This window comes from Schistocerca americana, chromosome 7, assembly GCF_021461395.2.
Source record: "Schistocerca americana isolate TAMUIC-IGC-003095 chromosome 7, iqSchAmer2.1, whole genome shotgun sequence".
Taxonomy (NCBI): domain Eukaryota; kingdom Metazoa; phylum Arthropoda; class Insecta; order Orthoptera; family Acrididae; genus Schistocerca; species Schistocerca americana.
Window position 1 is genome coordinate 582,607,566 of NC_060125.1, and position 20,287 is coordinate 582,627,852.

Below are 20,287 nucleotides of genomic sequence, written 5' to 3' on the forward strand. Positions count from 1 at the left end.
AATTTCTGAGAATGTACGTGTGGAACAAAGCATTTTATGGTATGTATGATCGTAAAACATGGACTGTGGGAAAACGTGAACAGACGTGAACCGAATCATGTGAGATATGGTGCGACAGATAAAAATTAGATGGACAGGTAATGAGGGGGTTCTGCACAGAATCGTCGAGGAGAGGAACATACGGAAAACACTGACAAGAAGAAGGTACAGGAATACATCAGGGATTGACTTCCATGGTACTAGTGGGAGCTGTAGATGGTAGAAACTGTAGAGGAAGACGGAGAGTGGACAATATCCTATAAATAATTGAGGACGTAGGTTGCGAGTGCTGCTCGGAGATGAAGAAGTTCGCGCAGGAGAGGAATTAATGACGAGCCGCATCAAATCAGTCAGAAGACTGATTACTAAAGAGAAAATCTTAAGCTTCATTCACGTAACGAGATGGACTGGTAAATGTATCGTCTACGGTGTTTACAAGCGCTCTCGCGACGGTGGACACTGCTGCACATCGAGGCGCGGAGTGTCACGGTTTAGGGGCGGCGCCGGTGCCGCCTCTCACCGGAGCGGGCTGCTACCACGGCGTCTCCGACCCGTCCTCCATGTGGATAACCTGGCTCGCGGAGGCGAGTCCGAATCACCGACCCAAACCAAACACACCGTTTTCAGAATAATGGACGTACTGCAGTAAATTTGTCAGAATCCTTACTAGAATCTACAAGCGCTGTAACCTTTGGTAGCCGTTCTGCACTCTATCTTGTAAGAAAAGTTGTTGGGTCAGTATTTCTTGGCGTGTTCCTACACTTATAACCTGATCTTCTCTGTCAGCTTCTACCATTCTTCCCATTTTCCTCTAAATATTTCCTGTTAGTATTTTACAACTACGACTTATTAAACTGACGTTTTGGTAAAATTCCTATTTGTCAACACCTGCCACCTTTGGAATTAGACTTCAGACGTACTTCTTACAGTCTGAGGATATATCGCTTGTCTCAAAAATCTTGCATTTTAAGTAGAATCGTTTTTTAACGCTACGTGTTCCCTAGGAGCTAAATAATATTGCGCAAGTTCATCAGTTCTAGGCGCCTTGCTTCCACTTTGGTTCTTCGAAACTTTTTTACACATTATCACATCTCCCATCTAATTTTAATCTGTTGCTACCCTCTCTATAATACAGTCTTCATGTTCGTTTCCTTCTCTCCTCTATATTTCTCTCACCGTTCGGCATTGCCTTTCCCGTCTCGCAGGATCATTGAAGACACTTGGTTTAAGAGCAGTGACAGAATGTCATATAAAAGGAAGAGACCTTGAGAGGCCCGTAGGTTTCATATAGCTTATATAATGGTAAGACAGAGATTTGGAAGCGACATTTTCCACTGAAAATCACATTTACAGTGAGACTGGCACTCTGTAATTTTAATGCAAAAAATTACGTGCCTTGACCTAGAGTTCCACGTTTAGTGTTTTACACAATAATCAAGCCAACCTATGGCGCACAATCATCGAACTAACGCACTCAGTCACCCGTGTCCTCATATGAATTGCTATCGTGGTGGCTGCTGCTTCAACTGACCAGACATCAAGGATGAGGGAGCATCAGACAACAATAGAGTGAATCAGGAGCTAGAGAAACAACGTAGGTTGTGCATGGTGCTAAAGAATATTCCAGAAACAGATACACACAAAAAGTGGAATTACTTTTCAATCGCTTTTTCAACTAAAATGGTGAACATTTGTGTTTACGAAAAGTGAAAAAATCTTCCGCAATTCACCAGTTGCATATAAACCCTACAAGGGAAAGGATTACCATAACCACAGTTTAACAGCAATTCCGCACACCTTGCACAACTATAACGTTCTTCAACAGCGATGGTATGGGTAATTTAGTGCACCGTATTTGGGCTACCAACTATTTGATGCACTTTGTTTACATTAGGACTTCCAGCCCACTTTTTTTGCGTATGTGATATCACAAGCCATCCCTTGTTAACTCTGATGCCACCATCATGACATCACAAGCCACACTGCTGATGTCATCAATATGGTGCATTGTTGGAAATTTAAAAGTAAAAAGTGGCATATGGCAGGAAATAGAAAAATATGCTACATGTCGTTGGCACGTAGTTAATAATGAAGCAGCTAATTTCATGCTGATCGCAAAACTATCAAAATTTTCAGCCAGTCACAGCAATCTAGCAAATAGGGGATGGCGTTGGTGGGAAATTTTTAAATGGATGAGCCAGTCTCACTGTTAAAAAATGGAATATGTCATTCACGGGAAATTTTCATTACAATTAAGAAGTCAATGACGAAGCAGTACATTATGTAAAAGAGCATCAAGTTAAAAACTATCTAGTTTAATTTCAGTATTTTCACTAGCTCATTATTCAACTTAATGAACAGCATATTCTAAGGTATTCGCTTATATACCAAATTATCATATGTATACACACACACACACACACACACACACACACACACACACACACACATGCACACACACACACACACACACACACACACACACACACACTTACTCATGCACACACACAAAGTTTGTGCCATGAACTTCTAGGTTACACTTGTTTACAACCAAACTTTGATTGTTGTCCTACACTATGCCACCCATTGGAACCTCAGATTAAATATTTCCACATTTAAATTATCTTTCTTACCTTATTAAAATACATGTGGCTTGCTTATTGGTTCTACTATAATAAACTCTGAGTTGGTAGACGAGAGTAATTCGATCTTTGTACCACGCATTAATAGCATACGTTAAATTCATCTAGATACGTAAAAACTGGTTCTATAATTTGCAAAACACACATGCGAACTTCTGTCGATATAACTTATAGCTTAAAGTGCACATGTCGACAAGAGTTATCAAAATAAATGATGTTATTATCACGTCTAAAATGATAAAAAAAACTCATTTATAAAAAAGATATGGAAGTCAACCACAATCTATAGTTAGTGGTTGCTTGGATGTTAACTTCGTCTTACAGTTCAAAACATTGACAACTTCTGTGGGCACACAGTAGAAACTACAAGACACTCCTGTCAAACAGCATCCTGAACAGTAGTAATGCACATTTGTATAATTAAGAAACGAGAGTTGTTGTGCTATCAAAGACATACAAATAGTGTAGCGACATCAGAGAGTCTCAGCATGGTAATATAACCAACAGTAGATGCTTAATGTAGTGTACTAGGAGATGAAGTTAATCCCCTAGCACATTGTCACTATAATGTAAAGGAACCTGTGTTATCTAGCTATTTTACTATGTAAACATAAATGAACTTCAAATAATTAATGTTGTTCTCTTATTTTCATCAAAATATTTCTTTTGTAGTTTGTAGAATTCAGTGTAATATGAAACTAACCATCCATCTGACAACTCACTTTCATGTACTAATGTTCATATTTTTTATTTTGACAGATAAACTCGTCAGTCTAAAAGACAACAGACAGCCTTTAAAAGCTGAAATATCACAAAAAATAAGGTGATAATTGTTTTGGAAACAAATAGTAGTCAACCATACTCAAATTATGAGATTATTCTCAAAATTTCTTGCAAATTTCAAAAAGCAATTTACATATATGTTTTGGATTTAATCCACTTGAACAAGAAATAAGTGGCATTGGTGGCTTCAGCACCTTACTCATTTCCATGAGCACTATTGAATCCATACTCCACCAGCTGTAGCATTTTGACATCCACATGGATAATTCGTTCCGTTGTTGTTGTTGTTGTGGTCTTCAGTCCTGAGACTGGTTTCATGCAGCTCTCCATGCTCTCTATCCTGTGTAAACTTCTTCATCTCCGAGTACCTACTGTAGCCTACATCCTTCTGAATCTGCTTAGTTTATTCATCTCTTGGTCTCTCTCTACGATTTTTACCCTTAACGCTACCCTCCAGTACTAAATTGGTGATCCCTTGATGCCTCAGAACATGTACTACCATCCAATCCCTTCTTCTCGTCAAGTTGTGCCACAAACTCCTGTTCTCCCCAATTCTATTCAGTACCTCTTCATTAGTTACATGACCTACCCATATAATCTTCAGCATTCTTCTATAGCACCACATTTCGAAAGCTTCTATTGTCTTCTTTTCCATAACATTAAAATATCATGGCAAAGCAAGTTTCGTGAAAATATCAGAATTTTGCAACGCAAGTTCTCTTGTAACAGTAGTTGACTGGAAGGATTAAATGCATTAAGAGATACTTATGGCTTCAGAACATGTAATATAAATTCATTTCCGCTGTTTATGTTAATAACTAATGCTCTTACTGGATTTTTGTCAGAAATAGCAATTATCATTATAATTTTTTACATTTTTATCACATAAGCAGCAACAACATCAATTAAGCTGTTGTTGCTTTAATATATGTCTTTCTGATGGTTATGTTTTATCTAAAAAACCAGGAATAAGAGTCTCTGAAAGCCCTATTAAAAAACAAAAAGAAACAAAGCTATTGGCACTAACATTCTTAATACCAACATTTTGAAGCTGAAGTAGGGTATGTATGTGAGTATGTAAAATCTATTGCTGGCACACAGACAAGCAAGGCACCAACTGCATTAGTAGTTTGCTTCCAGTAGCTGACATGCATTATTGTCTATGTTTTCATTTATCCAGTGTTCCTTTCCTCAGAGAGGCCAGGAACAATCTTGGCTTGTTCCAACAGCCACTGACAATTTGTCAGCAAGTTCAGACCTACCAGTGCCCATTTGCGCAAAGGAATCAGTATGTGTCATGATGAGCTGAGTCAAATCCATTGAGAAAAAGCACCAGCCACGTAAAAAAATGGTTTCTACAAAAATCAAGCATTACATCATGAAATATCAGTTATGTAATTAGCCTACAACTTTATAATTGTTGAGTATGGTAAAACACGGAGCTTTATTAATACATTCAACTTATTGTCTGGATAGTTTTGGACATTGCCCCAATTTGCCCAGAATACTTGTTGTTTAGATACTTTTGAACATGACACAAAATCAGGTCGTTTTGGTTATTTTTGAAGACTGTGTTACTGCTTGTGCAGTCTTAAGTCTGTGTTGGCTCTTAACCACACATTCACAGTCATCTCCCAAATTGCTTATTTATAGACCCATGTTGGTGGAAGTGTTTTTACTTTCAGTCATGTCTGTTTTTTCGTTATTAATTACGATACCCCCTGTGTAAGATGTGATCACATTTAACAAAAAATGGTGTCTGCAAACAACGAAATTAGGATGACTATCCTGACGTTCTGCAGCTGCTATCTGTAGGAAAGTAGCAAGGGCAGGAAAATATACTGAAATGCAGTTAACCCTGAATGTAAATAAATAAAACCTGTTTTTTTGTGAAATGACAAGAAAAGAGTTACTGCTTTTTTTGTCGTACTGCCAAGATTCGGTGTCAGTAAACTGGTTCCTACTACGTCAAAGAGAATGGATCCTTGAAAATGAATTTAGATCTGACATGCAGCAATTTTTGAATTTTATGTCGTTTTGAAATTTTTTTCAGTAATGAATTTTACTGTTTTCTTACTTTCTGATTCAATGTTCATTCATAGGGAAAAATAAAGTATCATTTGCAGTAATCATTGTCCACATCATAGCTACTAGTAAAGAGTTACCTGTCGTAGCTAGTTTTAAATAAGTCCTGTGGCTTGGAGTTCAGTGTAATTTTGAGGAACTGACTCGCTTTGTCATACACAGTTATTAACTACATTTTAAGACTTGGTCTAAGAGTGCATAAATTAAATTTATATAGACAGCATCTGCTTTGCCAATATGTGGCATCATAATCACATACACTAGTCTTACACTACTAAGCCTTTGTCTCAATACATGTCGGCACGAAAGGCTCCTCTTAGTATTCTGATAACATTAATTATATCTTTGTACTACTTATGTGTGAAAAATAGTTTTTCCTCCTTTGACACATTTCGAATTTCCTCATTCCTGTAATTAGGAAACAAATAAAAGCGATCTTACAGTTCAGATAAAACACAAAACGCATACAAACAGCCGTATAGAAAGATGATGTAGAAATACTAGCCCAGTGTTCGTGGCATGAACATTACTCGAATCTCGTTCAATAGATATTTTTAACAGACGGTACTGTATCTGTTACGTACATATGATTTTGTAGCTTCTTCAATTACAGCTTGAGCAACCCTACCAATCCACAAATATAGCCCTGTATGTCCCAACTAATTTCTCATCTCACAATAAATTAAAGTTATCTTGTAGTCTTAAAATCGAATAGTTGGCACACACAGCTTATATCCATTGTCATCCTCTGATGTTTGAATATTATTTAAGACCTTTTAGCTGAAATCTACTGCACATACTATTTAACATCCAACTGCTGACACCTCCAATAGCTGAACTCTCCAGTTGCTGATACCCCCAGTTGCTGCCAGTCCCTAGTACATGACACTGCTCAGTAGCTCATGCAGGCAATAGCTGACACACACACAGCAGCTGTCACCCAACAATAGTTGACTCTCTGGGTAACTCACACCCATAGCACATACACATGTCACTTCCTGGAGACAGAATACTATTTCAGATCCATATCCATTGTCCAGATCGCCAGTAGCTGAAAATACCATTAGCTGACACTGTCAGCTTCTGACATCCCTAATAACTGAGAGCCCTAGTAGCTGACAGCCCTAGTAGCTGACACTCCCAGCAGCTGACACCCCAAGTGGCTAACATGCTCCGCATAACACACAGTCAGCTTCTGGTGGTTCAGTACACTTTTTAAGTCCAATGGCTGACATCCATCTTGTGTTAGAATACTATTTAGGATCCAGCTCTAATACTTGATGCCAGGTTTTGGCACGTACTACTGAGTTGTGAACACAGTTGGGAACTGCCGATTATCGCCGCCTGGCCTGTTTGGCATTTTATTTTGTTTCAGTTTTCGAACTGTAGCCTGTATGGAGAATGAACAGAAAAAAATTATAAGGAACAAAGAAAATCAAATGAAATTTCCATTGGTTGAGGTTCAAAAGCTGTAAAGTATTTTATAAAAAGCATTTTAACCATTAGCTTTTTATTTGCCCCATTAATCATCCGCTACTTGTTTCTGTTATTAACCACCATCCAGGATGCAGGGCACAACTTCTAATCCTTTGTGTCCTACATCATGGATGATGGTTAATAACTGAAACTGGTAGATAACTAATGTGACAAATAAACAGCTTGTGGTTAAAATGCATTTTATATAAGAAAAGAGAAAATCAATTGCTTCAAGCTATTGAAGCTGTTAGAAATGGAACGCCCATAGTGAGTGCTATTAAATTGCTGATAGGTCCAAGAACAACTCTGACATACGAAATTTCTGGGAAACGTCCAGTTTAGAGACAGATGGAATCTTCTGTTTATTGGGTGAAAAATGTAGATCTTCGTTAGTGAAATGTATCCTGAAGAGTGAAAACAGAGGATTGCTTATTAGTATAGTCAACTAATGGGAGTCGCAGTTCAATAAATGTATTTGGATACTCCATTCAGAAATGGGGAATCTAGCAAGAACTGGTTTTTACAAGGAGATAACGGCACCAGGGAGCATGCTCCATATGTTGAGACATCAGGAACTTACGAAGAGTACTGTGGGAGGATATGATTCGAGAAGCATTCTATCCAGCTTCCCATAGCAGTTTATGATGCCTGTTAGAAAAAAAAGTGAATGCTGCTATTAAAAGTGTAACACAAAATTGCAACGCCTCCACACCAGGTTTTGCTCATAGGTAATGGAGAATGATACTACTTTTTCTGACAGGTAGTGGACTGGCATATCGTTGTAAACGTAATATTTCTCTGACAAAGCAAGTTCCGACTTCTCTTGCCTTGTCAAAATGGCGAAATATGAGATGTTCTGAAATTGTGAAAGTACTGAATAGCTGACACAGCACAAAAAATATATCAGAAAAGGGAGGGTCAGTCATTCTCGTTAAATTATTGATGCTCAGCCGTTACAACCATAGTAGTCATTAAATGCTTTTCTTCTGACATGCACACAACAAAAAAAAAAAAAACGTAAGTCTATCATGTATTACTTTTAACGATCTTACATCTTTCACTTACTGATAACTTGCTGTCATCAGGGACTTTTTCCAATCAGTGTTGCGCTTTCTGCAAGCAGCCTACTCCCACCCCGCCTCCCCTCCACCTTCAAAGAAACCTTATCGTTGCAAAATTCAGAGTAGCGGTCGTTATGTACCTGGAGGACCGCAAAAGACCAAGGACTCATTGACTTATTAGGAAAGTTACGGTAGACTGACAAACATGGACATCATTGGTCGTTTTATAAATATTGATCTCGCAATATTACCATATAAATGGTTCAAAGTTAATTTCTTATAGGCTAACAACCAAACTAGTGTTATGTACAGTTTCAGTTAAGAATTTTCCTTGTGAAGTAACATGAGAAATCACAAAAAGAAAACAGAGGCACAACACCAAAATAAATATACAGTGAAAAGACAAAAACGTAATAGCTGTTTCTTCACTGAGGAAGGTCGCCAATAAATAAGGAATAAGTTTGACAACATTACAGAAATTATGTTAAAAAATGAAAACCAAACATGCTATTAATAATATTCATAGCTACAAATAGTTCCACCGGTCAATTAGATAGGAAAAAATTATCATAAGTAAAGTAGGTGAGTAATTTAATGGGAATTAATTTTAAAATTTATTACTATAATCCACAAGTAACACAGGGACCCAGCATGTAAACAATTATTAACTACAATATTTATACAACGTTTTACAGCCACTTGTTGGCATTATTGTTGACATATTATATTATTTTCCACTTCAAACCGTAATACAACAGTGTCTGATGTTGGATACCAAAAAGCACAATGAGTCCAGATCAAGAAAACAGGATTTCTTCTGCTTCCATGTTACAGGTCTTGAAGCATCTGTGTTATTTTGAACCACAATACGCACTGAAATCCTTCATCGATGGAGGACGAGAAATAACACCCAATCTCAAGAGCAAGATGTTTCAACTCCAAATATGAAGTTGCATGGCTGACTGATCTGAATGAATGCAACGTATATGTACCATTAAGATTCTTACCTGTCAGTCATGATGAATTTTCAGCAGCAGCAATGTGTGCATAGTATGTTGTGGGAGAGTAAACAACATAAACACATTTGATTTCATAAATAGTGAGACGAACTCACAGTTTCTTTCATTTATGCCTAGTAGGAAACCAGTTATATAAAAATGGGAATTCCTGTTTTTAAGGTATCACCCAGTGGAACTATACGAAATATCAATGTACATTCTCTAAAAGAAGATTATTCTGACTCTCTCTAATTTGCAAGAGTGTTTGATTCTCACATAAACTTTAATGGTTTGGGTGAAATCTAAACACTTTTTCAGAAATGAATGTCGAAACAATATAGTCAGAACGAGTGCTTTAGACGCCCTTAACACTTGGGTGATTTTGAAGTGTACTTTAGCTTTGAGTATATTTATTATATTGAAGTGATTCCATGCCAGTACAGCAAGCAATTGTTTGGTATATTTTTAGATGTTTTTTCGTTTTATATTCAGCTGGTGAATAACGTGGAATTCAGCTTAATTGCTATTTTATCAAGTCAGGTACAGCTACCATAGCTTGGTAGGTTGGTGGACATAACCCAGTTGTTAATTCAGGCTGTAACAACCTACTGCTTTGTATAGTTGGTTCTAAAAATTGTTGAAGATTGACTAGAATGTGTATTAAATTTATATGTTTCCAATTTGTGTGATACCATAAAATTCTGATCGATTTGTGCTGCAATTCACAGTTAACCATTCTTTTAGTTTATATGTGAAAATGTGATTTATTGAATGGTATAATTTTTATACCTGGTGTAGTTCTATATTGTGGAAAAATGTAAAAATTTTAAATGTGTAGAAAAAATGAGTACAACTGAAACTTTGAGTATTCCAAAATGTGTGCAATTGGAACTTTCAATACTCGTTGCTGACGCTAGAGAATATGTAAATGCGGAAATGTGCATCTAACTTTCTTTGGAATGTAACCTTTTTTATTATAAATTTTACACTGAGAGCATTGTTTGTTCGAGTTTCTACCTTCCTGTTCCCTCTGGCATATATTAGAAAGATAGAGCTGAAATCTACAGATGTGGTGGTACTTTATCCGACATGAACAGAGAGAGATGAAAATTGCTGATGATGAAACAATATGGTTTTTAACATAAACGTTAGTTTACTATGAAACAAAGAGAAATTAAATTTACCGGTAGAGCCAATATGAGACGAAATTTACTGGCAAACGCCACAGTATTTAACATAAATATTAACTTGTAAAAAGAGAAAAGCATTAAAGAAATGATGAGACTGCAATATTTGATATTAATACTGTGCATATGTGTGTGTGTGTGTGTGTGTGTGTGTGTGTGTGTGTGTGTGTGAGCACTTGTGTTGGCTTAGAAGATTTTTGATAAATAATCGAATAACTTAGAATATGATGCTCAGGTGAAGAAGAAGCTTGTAGAAGTAGTGCAGTAAAATTGGTTATTTCTGAACATGGCGGATATTGGAAAAATAATACTGCACTGTCATTTGACGTTTTGCTTTGGTTGATACAAAAAATTTCTGGGCACTACCATCTTGGCTCTCTCACATAAATTTACCACCATTCCTGCATTTTTTAAAGTGCTGCTATTGGACGGAAAATTTAAAAATATTCCCACATATGTCATCTTACATTTCTGAGTGCTATGACAGGATGTTTCATTTGTAATTATCTGCAAAGCTATCTTGTATATTTTTTTCTGCCTTTCAGCACCTTCGAATTTTAAATTACCTGCCATCTGTCATCTTGATGACATAATTAAAAATGGACTTGGCTTATCACATCATAATGATGATAATATCACAGGCTGATGAAATAAAAAAAAACACAAAGCTGGACAGAAACCCCAATCTAAAGGAAGTGTGCCACATAGTTGGTAGCTGTACTGTTGTGCTCATATGCGACTAATGCAAGCTATTTGACATAACATGTTTACACTTTTTTATCAATACTTTGTGATAAAAATTGAGTGTGAGTGCAGTATGGAACTGTTACTGAAGGACAGTGCGTTCTTGGTAAAATTTTTGTGCAAAGTAGTTTCTATACTATTTTGAAGAGGATTATACTGGTCATGTGTTATTAATAGAACTAAACTCTTGATAATCCTTTCAGTTTGTAAAAAAAAACTATTGTGTCATGCAGACTACATTTAATTAGATTGGTTACATACCTATATAACGCATGTCCCTGTGCATTGTTGGACACTTCTTCCCCTGAAAAAAAGGTGGCTTCTTAATATGTAATGTTTGAAAAACAATCCATCAAACAGAAGAATTACTGGCGAAACATTTCGATAATATATGTTATTAAGGAAAACTAAACACATACTTACATATCCAATTTTGCTGTGTACAACATTTTATTAGTATCCCTGAAATATAATCAAATGTGAACAATAGTTACATGTAAAAGTACCATAAATTCTTTGTGTCAAAATAAATCTTAGTGAAATCTGCCAGGTGAACTCACAGCATAACATACTTAGCACAGCGATATTTCTTAAAGGTAACACAAGAACAGTGACAGAGATTTTCTAGAAAAAGAGTCATCAGTCTAATTTATATTTAGATTTGTGGTTTATGTATTACCATCAGACGTACTTTTCCCCCCTAGGACAATTGACGCTTGATGTCAATCAGTGTACATTCTCTTGTTTATACTGGAGAATGAAAATTAGTTTCGATTTTTTAAATAATGAACAAATTTACTTTGAAGTGTTTGGGCATCATATAATTAGTAGACCATGTTAATCATACACGTCTATTTACAAAAGATTACAATGTCTAATGCTAAATATTATATCATGACAATGGCTGTAGTAATCAAGTGTGACTGTTTGTGTCGATCAGACAACGTGAATGCCATAAAAACTAGTCACTGAATGAATAAAGTGATGTTGCAGCTTCTAAGCGCTTGTGTTTACTTCTTAAGATTCAGTTAGAGATTTGTATAATAAATTTACTATTACATTTTATTCGTTACAGATGCAATGACAAATGGTTGTTTCTGTGGTTCCCTATTTGGCATGACATCAAATAAATTTGTTACAAAATGTTATTATTTAATGATTCAGTGACGAGGGGACGTTGTTGCTCTGTCACAGTTGGCATGGCAACAGATAAATTCATAATAAAATATTTTTCTTTAATGGCACATTGATCAGTACTGTGTCCTGTTTGGCATGGCACAAATAAATTTATTATGAAATGCCATTATTTAGTGATGCACTGGAGAGCGTTTGTTGCTGCTGTTTGCTGAAAATAAAATTTTATTCTTTAATAATGTACTGACGAGTGGCCATTGATTTTGGGTACTGTTTGGCTCGGCATGAAACATATTTATTGTTCTTTAATGATGCAGTGGCGAGTGGCCATTCTTGCTGTTCCCTGTTTGGCAATCAATCGAATGAATTTATTATAAAAGTTAAGCCTCATTGATACACTGGCGAGCAGCCTTAGCTGCTGTCCACTGTTGTTTGGCATGGTATGAAACAGATTTACCAAAAATGTTTTATTTATTCTCACACTGACCGGCGGACATTGGTGCTGTGCCCTGTTTGAAATGGGAACAAATAAATTCATTATAAAATCTTAGTCTTTAATGCTGCAGTGATAAACGCCATTGCTACTGATCCCAGTTTGGCAAGACACCCACACTACATAGAAATCCCCCACGTGATTACATGTGTCGCAGCCTACTAGGTTTTCTCAGTTAGTTGTATGACCTCTGATGCGCATGTAATTGTTCCAGTTACTCGCACATTCCGAATTCCCCATAAGGCCGATCGGCTGTTGAAAACTCAGTTCCACGCCATTTGGCGGAAATGGTCAGCTTCTGGACGCCGGCACACCAGAGGCTTTTCAGAGAGTAGAGAGAAAAATGGAGAGGAGGAACGGCGATAGATACTAACAGCAGAGGCCGTGGCATTGCTGGCCAACTATTGTTGCCACAGTGGGTGTACGCTGGGAGCAAAGCAGAGTGTGTGGGACGGATAACTGCTGTTCATTGAAGCAACGTAGCTGACGTGGAGTGTTTGATGCTGTGAGAAGTAAGGCGCTGTGTCGTGTATGCGCTCTTAATTCGGGGGAGACCTGTGAATGCCTCTATACCTTGCACACAGAAGCCAGGTCCAGTTGTATTTGTGTTGGGTCCTAAGCGTGAAAGTACTGCATCGCCACTGTAACACCGACTACAGTATATAAGAGCAGTGTGAGCACCGAATTAATTTCATGTTGCAATTTTCTAGGTAGTTGCCTGTGGTATTTATTTGACAGATGCCTCTACTTCGTATTGTGTGACGAATGTGTTCAATGGATCGTGTTTGACTGGTTCGTCACACAGATATTCCTTGTTATTCTGTGATATTTATTTAGGTCTTTGATAAAGTCTTCATCAAAACTGTTCCGCTGGTTCAAGAAAGATTAAGATTAAATTAATGGTGTATTTGATCAACAAGTATTAAGATCCAATTTAATGGGTTACCTTTTGAGTAAGTGGGAGAGGCATTAATATAGCAGTGAAATTCCTGCTTTGATCAGACTGAGTTTTGTTCTCTGGTGCAGACAGTGGTGTATAGTACTGGGTTATCTTGAACTTTATTTATTCATAGCAAAAGAGTGAGAAATTTTAAAGGAAAACGGTATTTCCTTACGTTACGTAAATTATGCAGATTACTCTCATAGAGGTAGTGCGTTAATTTAAGTGGTAGTAAAATAATTGTGGCTTGTGAGTATTGTTAAGAGCTTTCCTTAAGAATAAATGCACATAATATGGTCCAATTTGTGTGTGAGTCAGCCCACTTTACCACTCTAATCTTTAAAATTAGTTTTTGTATTGTTTTCATTAAATGTCAGATCGTTTAAGTTTCCAGGCTGGTATATAATACAGAGGGAAAGTTTATACTTCATGTCATTATGGTACCAGAGTAATTCATAATGTCGTGCCATAAGCGGCAAAGAACGGAATGAAAGGAAACTCAATGCGAAATGAACATGACTATTAACTACTATTTCCACAACATGCAAGTTGCAACAATTACAGGCATACTTAAAATTTAATTTTTATTCATTTATTGATGATATTTTCCAGTCGAAACATCAACAAGAGTTCTTTAAAAGGAAATTTTATCATATGTCAGTCATTTATATAAAGATTCAGCAATATAATGGTATTAAAAATTATTTACTACGTTCTTAGTACGTCTGCAACACAGCTCTTGTGTTTTAAGAAATCACAAACTTATATCTTTTTATTATAACGACATGTTACTTTCGGGAAACTTCTATAATTTCATTTTTGAACATATACACTGTGGTTAATACCACTTTCTTACATTACTGTGATGTTTCACTTGTACATTACGTTTTCATCAACTGTCCTGAACAAAACAACTTTGAAAGCATCTTCTTATTGTATGTTTTTCTGATTTCTAAATACGTAGCCTGAGGACAGTAGCTAAACTGCAGCAATTGTTGTTGTTTAGTTGTTTTCTGCAGTACTTAGTTTATCATTCCCCACGTCATTAAATGTAAAGAGCTTCACCACAATCACCCATTCCTTTCCCTTTTCCGCGGTTTCGCCCTCCCTCTAAGGAAAAAGAATTGTCGTAATCGTCCATTACGTCGTCTGTTAAACATACGACAGTCTGATGAATGGCCAGAGGATGTGCAAGGACAAGTCAGATGATTTTTCGTAGTACGAAACCGTGAGATGTTGTCATCGCAGGACTTGGCAAAAAGTGTGCGCACAGTGTAATGTTGCACAAGGGGAAAGGAAATCTTTCAGCTGTAGAATGAAATTTGTGACCATGATATGTAACATGGGCATCCATTCTATAAACAGAATTTTTTTCTGTATTGCGAGATTCATTTCCTTCACTACATCGTATGAGAAATAAGCTAGAATTGTGCATCTAATATTATTATAAAATAAGATATGCTAGTTGCATTGTGTTTCATTTGTGCAGGACTTTGGCTGTAGTTTTAAATGTTGTTTTTCGAATGTAAATGTGGTAGTTAAAAGCCAATAAGTGCAGACTATTATTTTTAATTGCATGGGGTCAGGTTAATCCATTCATCTTCGTTAACAGCTTTTCCACTAGTACACTGAAGTTAAAGCCAAATGTTCGTTTCTGCTTTCCAGTCTACAGAGAAACTCTGCTTCCGTGCTGATACATACCCCGTCTTGTACTTACGATTTCTGAGACAAATGCACTACAGTTAAAAGGAAATCGCTTTAACCTGAAGCTACAGTTCAGTGCAACAGTGTCACTCGAATACAACACATTTTCTGAAACAGGTTATATTTACTTTGAGTTCCCCTGTAATACAATTTCGCACAGTAAAGTTATTATCAGGTTCGTTATCTTCAGTCAGACTAATCCAAAATGTTAGAGCAGTATTCCAAAAGAGGTTGTAGAAAAATCTAGCATGTGGTCTTCTTTGTGGGGGGACCAAATTTTCACAAAATTCTTCTAACAAATGTATACTACAACTCTATAGTAGAATGCGTGCACATTTTGTTTCAGACAACAGAATAAAATTGTGCCACATAACAGTTTCAAATCCAAAGATGACTAAGGTATCACCAGCACGTAAACTACATACCCACTTCAGGTGGTAAGTCACACCAGTCGTATCCATGCTAAAACCACTGCGCAACAAGGCTGGTGCATTGTCAGAAAGAGCACATGTCCCAAGCTTCCTGCAGACACATTTCTACTGCGGAAAAGATAACATGTGCTTCAAAGCGTGCAGCTAAATTGGCGGAGCAGTCGTAGACTTACTCCAGGCAGAACAGTACAGTTCTTGTGGGCAAAACGTGTAAATCACACATAGAGTCACCGCCAGTTATCGATTTGATTCCTATTTTACCTTATACTCTGGTGAACATATTTAGTGCCTCACTTAGGGGTCTATGGGAGCCCTGCAAGCTCTTATGAGTGACATTGAAATCAATGAGGTGGCTAAAATCATTTCCACGCTAGACCAGTTTGCAACGTAACTGAAACCTAAATATATGTGCGTACACGGGAGCGTTGACGCCACCGGCGAAACAAGTACCGCCCTGCTAAGACAAAAATGATCTATGCGTTATGGGATCAACCACCGTTTACTCAGCTTAAGTCTCTTACTTATTAGTGCTTCAGCTCTGACGGTATCTTGTCACCCAAGATAGTTCGACAGCGTGCCGCACCTAATGTATTCCAAAACGCAGTGCAGAAAACGGCGTTCTTCCAGGATTCATAGCTCGGTGTGCACTGGTGACAGAAAGGTAAGGTCGAGTGTTTTGGATAACTCTTGGGCTAGACGCCATTTGTACACCCAACAGAAGGATCTTGCTAGTGGTACCATCCTACAGTATACGGTCAAAGCATAGATCTCACAAACTTCCTCCTGATTTGGCAATTGAGCAAACCGATTGCTTCTTTTAATTCAATGTAGTCTACGGTGAGCTTTAAGGGGCTAATGGAGGCACCATGAGTTCGTGGATGGTCCATACAGAAAAACGCAAACAAGGACATTTTTTGCCACTTTTTCGTATCAAACAGAGTCGCGGATTCCAAGACAATTATGCACAGTAAAAGGCTGATATTTTTATAATATATTCCTCAGATTCTAATCTCGAATATCCTTGAAATGTTTCTTTATAATTTCATCCGTTTCCGAGATATAGAGGTTCAAAGTTACCCTACTTGTGCACGTAAAATACGTACCTAAGATCTGGTGTGAGGCGGAAACGAAGCACTCGGCAGGGATAAATATGTTGTGATGTATCTCCGTTATCATTAAAAGGGTTGTGGCAGCTCAATTTTACAGTACTGAAACACATGCAATATTTCTGTGCATGTAAAATCCAGTCTGAGGTGTAAAGTTGGTTTTGCGTTACTTCAACTTCACATAAATAAACTATCAAAATTTTGCTGACCTGAAAAGTTTCTTTCATATGAGGGACATGCTGTGCTGTGGCAGGCAAAAGAAGGTAATAGCGGCAAATGCTCCTGCAGGAACACAAGAAAGGTAAGTATGCTACTGTTTAAAAGACTCTGCCTCAGAAGTGGGGGACCAGCTGGCTCATTCTACCTTCCTCAACATCTATAAAATTTTCCTGAAAAATTTTTGGCATGCAAACGTACTGGAGCGTTATTATGCTGAGACAGATGGAAACAGTGGCAGTGGGAATAAAAAAAGTTAGACAGTGATTGTGATATATAAGGAGCGAAGGAGACACTGAAAGTGAGAAGGAAATAGAGGGACACAGTGGCAGTGGAACATAGTTGACAGTGACAGAACAGTTCTAGGAAAAGAGTAGAGGAGAAAATGTCAGTGGGAAACAAAATCGAGGGACAGTGTTGAAGTTGTAGAGAGGCAATGATACTGTTTCTATGATAATGACAACGAGGAAGAGTGAGATAGTGACAGTGAGAGAGTGACAGTGAGCAGAGACAGCAGGCAGTCGGAAGAAATGAACGAGACGTGAGGAGAAAGAGAGACCAACAGAGAGACAGTGACAGTGACAGTGAGAGGCGGTAGAAGTAGTGAGACAGACGAACGAGACAGTGGCTGTGAGACAGAAGACAGGGACAGAGAGACACAAAGAGATAATGGCATTGAGTTAAGCAGATAGTGGAATTCAGAGGCGTAAAAAAAAAAAAAAAAAAAAAAAAAAGGCAGCTGGTATTCCACTTTTCACTTAAACAGGTGCATACTCGCATTTCTTGTGTTCCGATAGGAACATTTTTCCGCTGGTACACATTTTCACGCCAATAGTGTCCTGTATTTCACTGCTTTGCAGTATTTCTATATTCAATAAAAGTTGCTTGCCGTACTGTAATAAAATTAAGGTACTTTTAAAATCCCCTAGTGTACGGAACAAAAATACCTGTGACCTACATTACTAAAGTATATTCTAGTCGTATGTAACTACTGTAAACATTTACATATATGATAAATAAATGAATTAAATATGAAACTTTTTCCACTCTGTTTTCGTTAGGTCTGTCGAAATTAGAGTGGGGGTTAGTTCATTATGTGAAAGAGACATAGTAAAAACAGCGAAGGAAAAGCAGAAAAATTTTAAGACTTTTTAAACGTCTGCCACTTCAAAGAATGACTCTGTAGCACATTTCATATGTAATTAAACTGAAGGTGTGCAGGAATTAATGAAGCAGTTCAAGATATGAAAAAACTGGTCTTAGAGAGGACGCTGTTTTGATAGAAATGCTTAAGGCTCGAGGCAATTAACAATCTACAAAATGGTTCAAATGGCTCTGAGCATTATGGGACTTAACTTCTGAGGTCATCAGTCCCCTACAACTTAGAACTAAATAAAACTAACTAACCTAAGGACATCACACACATCCATGCCCGAGGCAGGATTCGAACCTGCGACGTAGCGGTCACGCGGTTCCAGATTGTAGCGCCTAGAACCGCACTGCCACCCTGGCCGGCCAACAATCTACAGCAGGAAAGCTTTAATAACTAATGTACGAGCTGAAAATAAAGTAAAACTGAAAATCTGTTAATATGTAACGAAGAAATCGAAAAAAATGTCTGCCTGTGTAGCTGGCACACAAACCTCCAGCCTCAAATAGCAGCTTCAAAAAGGAAAATATAGATAAAATAATCTGTAGTTGCCTGTCAACTTTACTTCTCCATACAATCACCATCAAATTCAAAAATGTGTTCTACTGTGACACCAAATTATTTCTCCCTCCATCAAAGAACGATACCTTCTGGTATTGATCTCATCACCAGTCGCAAAGCGCCTTCACCTTGGGGAGGGGATGAGATCCTCCTGGTGCCAAGGAAAGATGCTGACATGTATCCAAGCCAAAGAGTCTGAGTTCTTTATTCGTTGGGTTTGCAGTGTGAGGCCCCGCATTGTCGTGAAGTGGGTTAGCTTTTAGGTGACCATCCCACTCTATTTGTTTTGGATTGACTTTTGAAGTTTCGTAAGAGTGTCCCAATACACATATAATGGCACCGTATTCTCATGTGTTATACTCACGAAATATGTTGCCAAATTTTTTGTGAACCCAAAAACATGTAACCACCGTAGTGCAGTTTTGCGGAGACTACTCGAGTTTTTTGTGCATATCTGAACTTTTCCACAGTTTCAGAGTTCATGTAGTATACCTTTGTGTCGTCCCCGGTCACGATTTTCTTCAGAAATTCTAGCCCCGGTTCTCTGTAGTGCTGAAGTCATGTCGAGGCCGAACCCATTCTTCCACTGTTTTGAACATCGGTCACATATTTTAGTATGTACCATGCATAAGACTGCGGTAACCTAATTTCTCTGCGCCAGTATTAAATAGAGAAACCTTTGAAATCTGAGGCACAGCTGGTGAAAATTCAGATATGGTTAATCGGCATCTTGCAAGCGTAATTTCGTCAACATGCTACACCTGTTCATCAGTCACATTCGAATGTCTTTCATCGTAAACATCCGTGCGATCAGAATTGAATTTCTTCATCACTCCCTCACAACGCCATTAGTTATAACACCATTTCGATACATCGACGCCGGCCGGTGTGGCCGTGTGGTTCTAGGTGCTTCAGTCTGGAACCGCGTGACCGCTACGGTCGCAGGTTCGAATCCTGCCTCTGGCATGGATGTGTGTGATGTCCTTAGGTTAGTTAGGTTTAAGTAGTTCTAAGTTCTAGGGGGCTGATGACCTCGGAAGTTAAGTCCCATAGTGCTCATAGCCATTTGAACCATTTGATACATCGACAAAATCGATGATATGTCTCGGCAACACTGATTCCTCTCACTTGGCATGAAGCAAATGACAGAACCTACTTCGCAAATGACAGCAGACACAATAGCACCGTATATTCAATCGCTTGTTGCTTACACGCTAAAGAACATAACAGAGAGCTGTCTGGTACAACGTCACATCCTGAATCGCTTTTTCTAACCGATCAAGCGCTACAAGTTAAATGTATTTGTTATGTTTAGTAGTCTGAGGTTAATAAATGAATCTCCCTCGCATAAGAATGTTGTGAGTTTCTAATAAATATTCTACTTTATGATGCAATAGTTGTGGAAAAGGTCATTAAGAATACTCAGATGGAGAGCAGAACCTTCATAAACATTTAAATTGGTGTGGAGCCTGTGGAAAGGCACTTCGCACAAGTCTGTGAAGCAAGGCTTTTACTGAAAGTAGAGACATCCAGGTGA

At 37.8% G+C, this 20,287-nt stretch overlaps 1 protein-coding gene across 1 annotated transcript in view; it reads right to left on the reverse strand.

Annotated features, from left to right (window-relative positions):
- LOC124622077 (carbonic anhydrase-related protein 10-like) overlaps positions 1-20,287 on the reverse strand; it is an 899,606-nt gene that overhangs the window by 23,888 nt on the left and 855,431 nt on the right. The window contains exon 9 of the mRNA XM_047147650.1: positions 11,277-11,319. Within this exon, the coding sequence (XP_047003606.1) occupies positions 11,277-11,319 (43 nt within the window). The remainder of the gene's footprint in view (positions 1-11,276; positions 11,320-20,287) is intronic.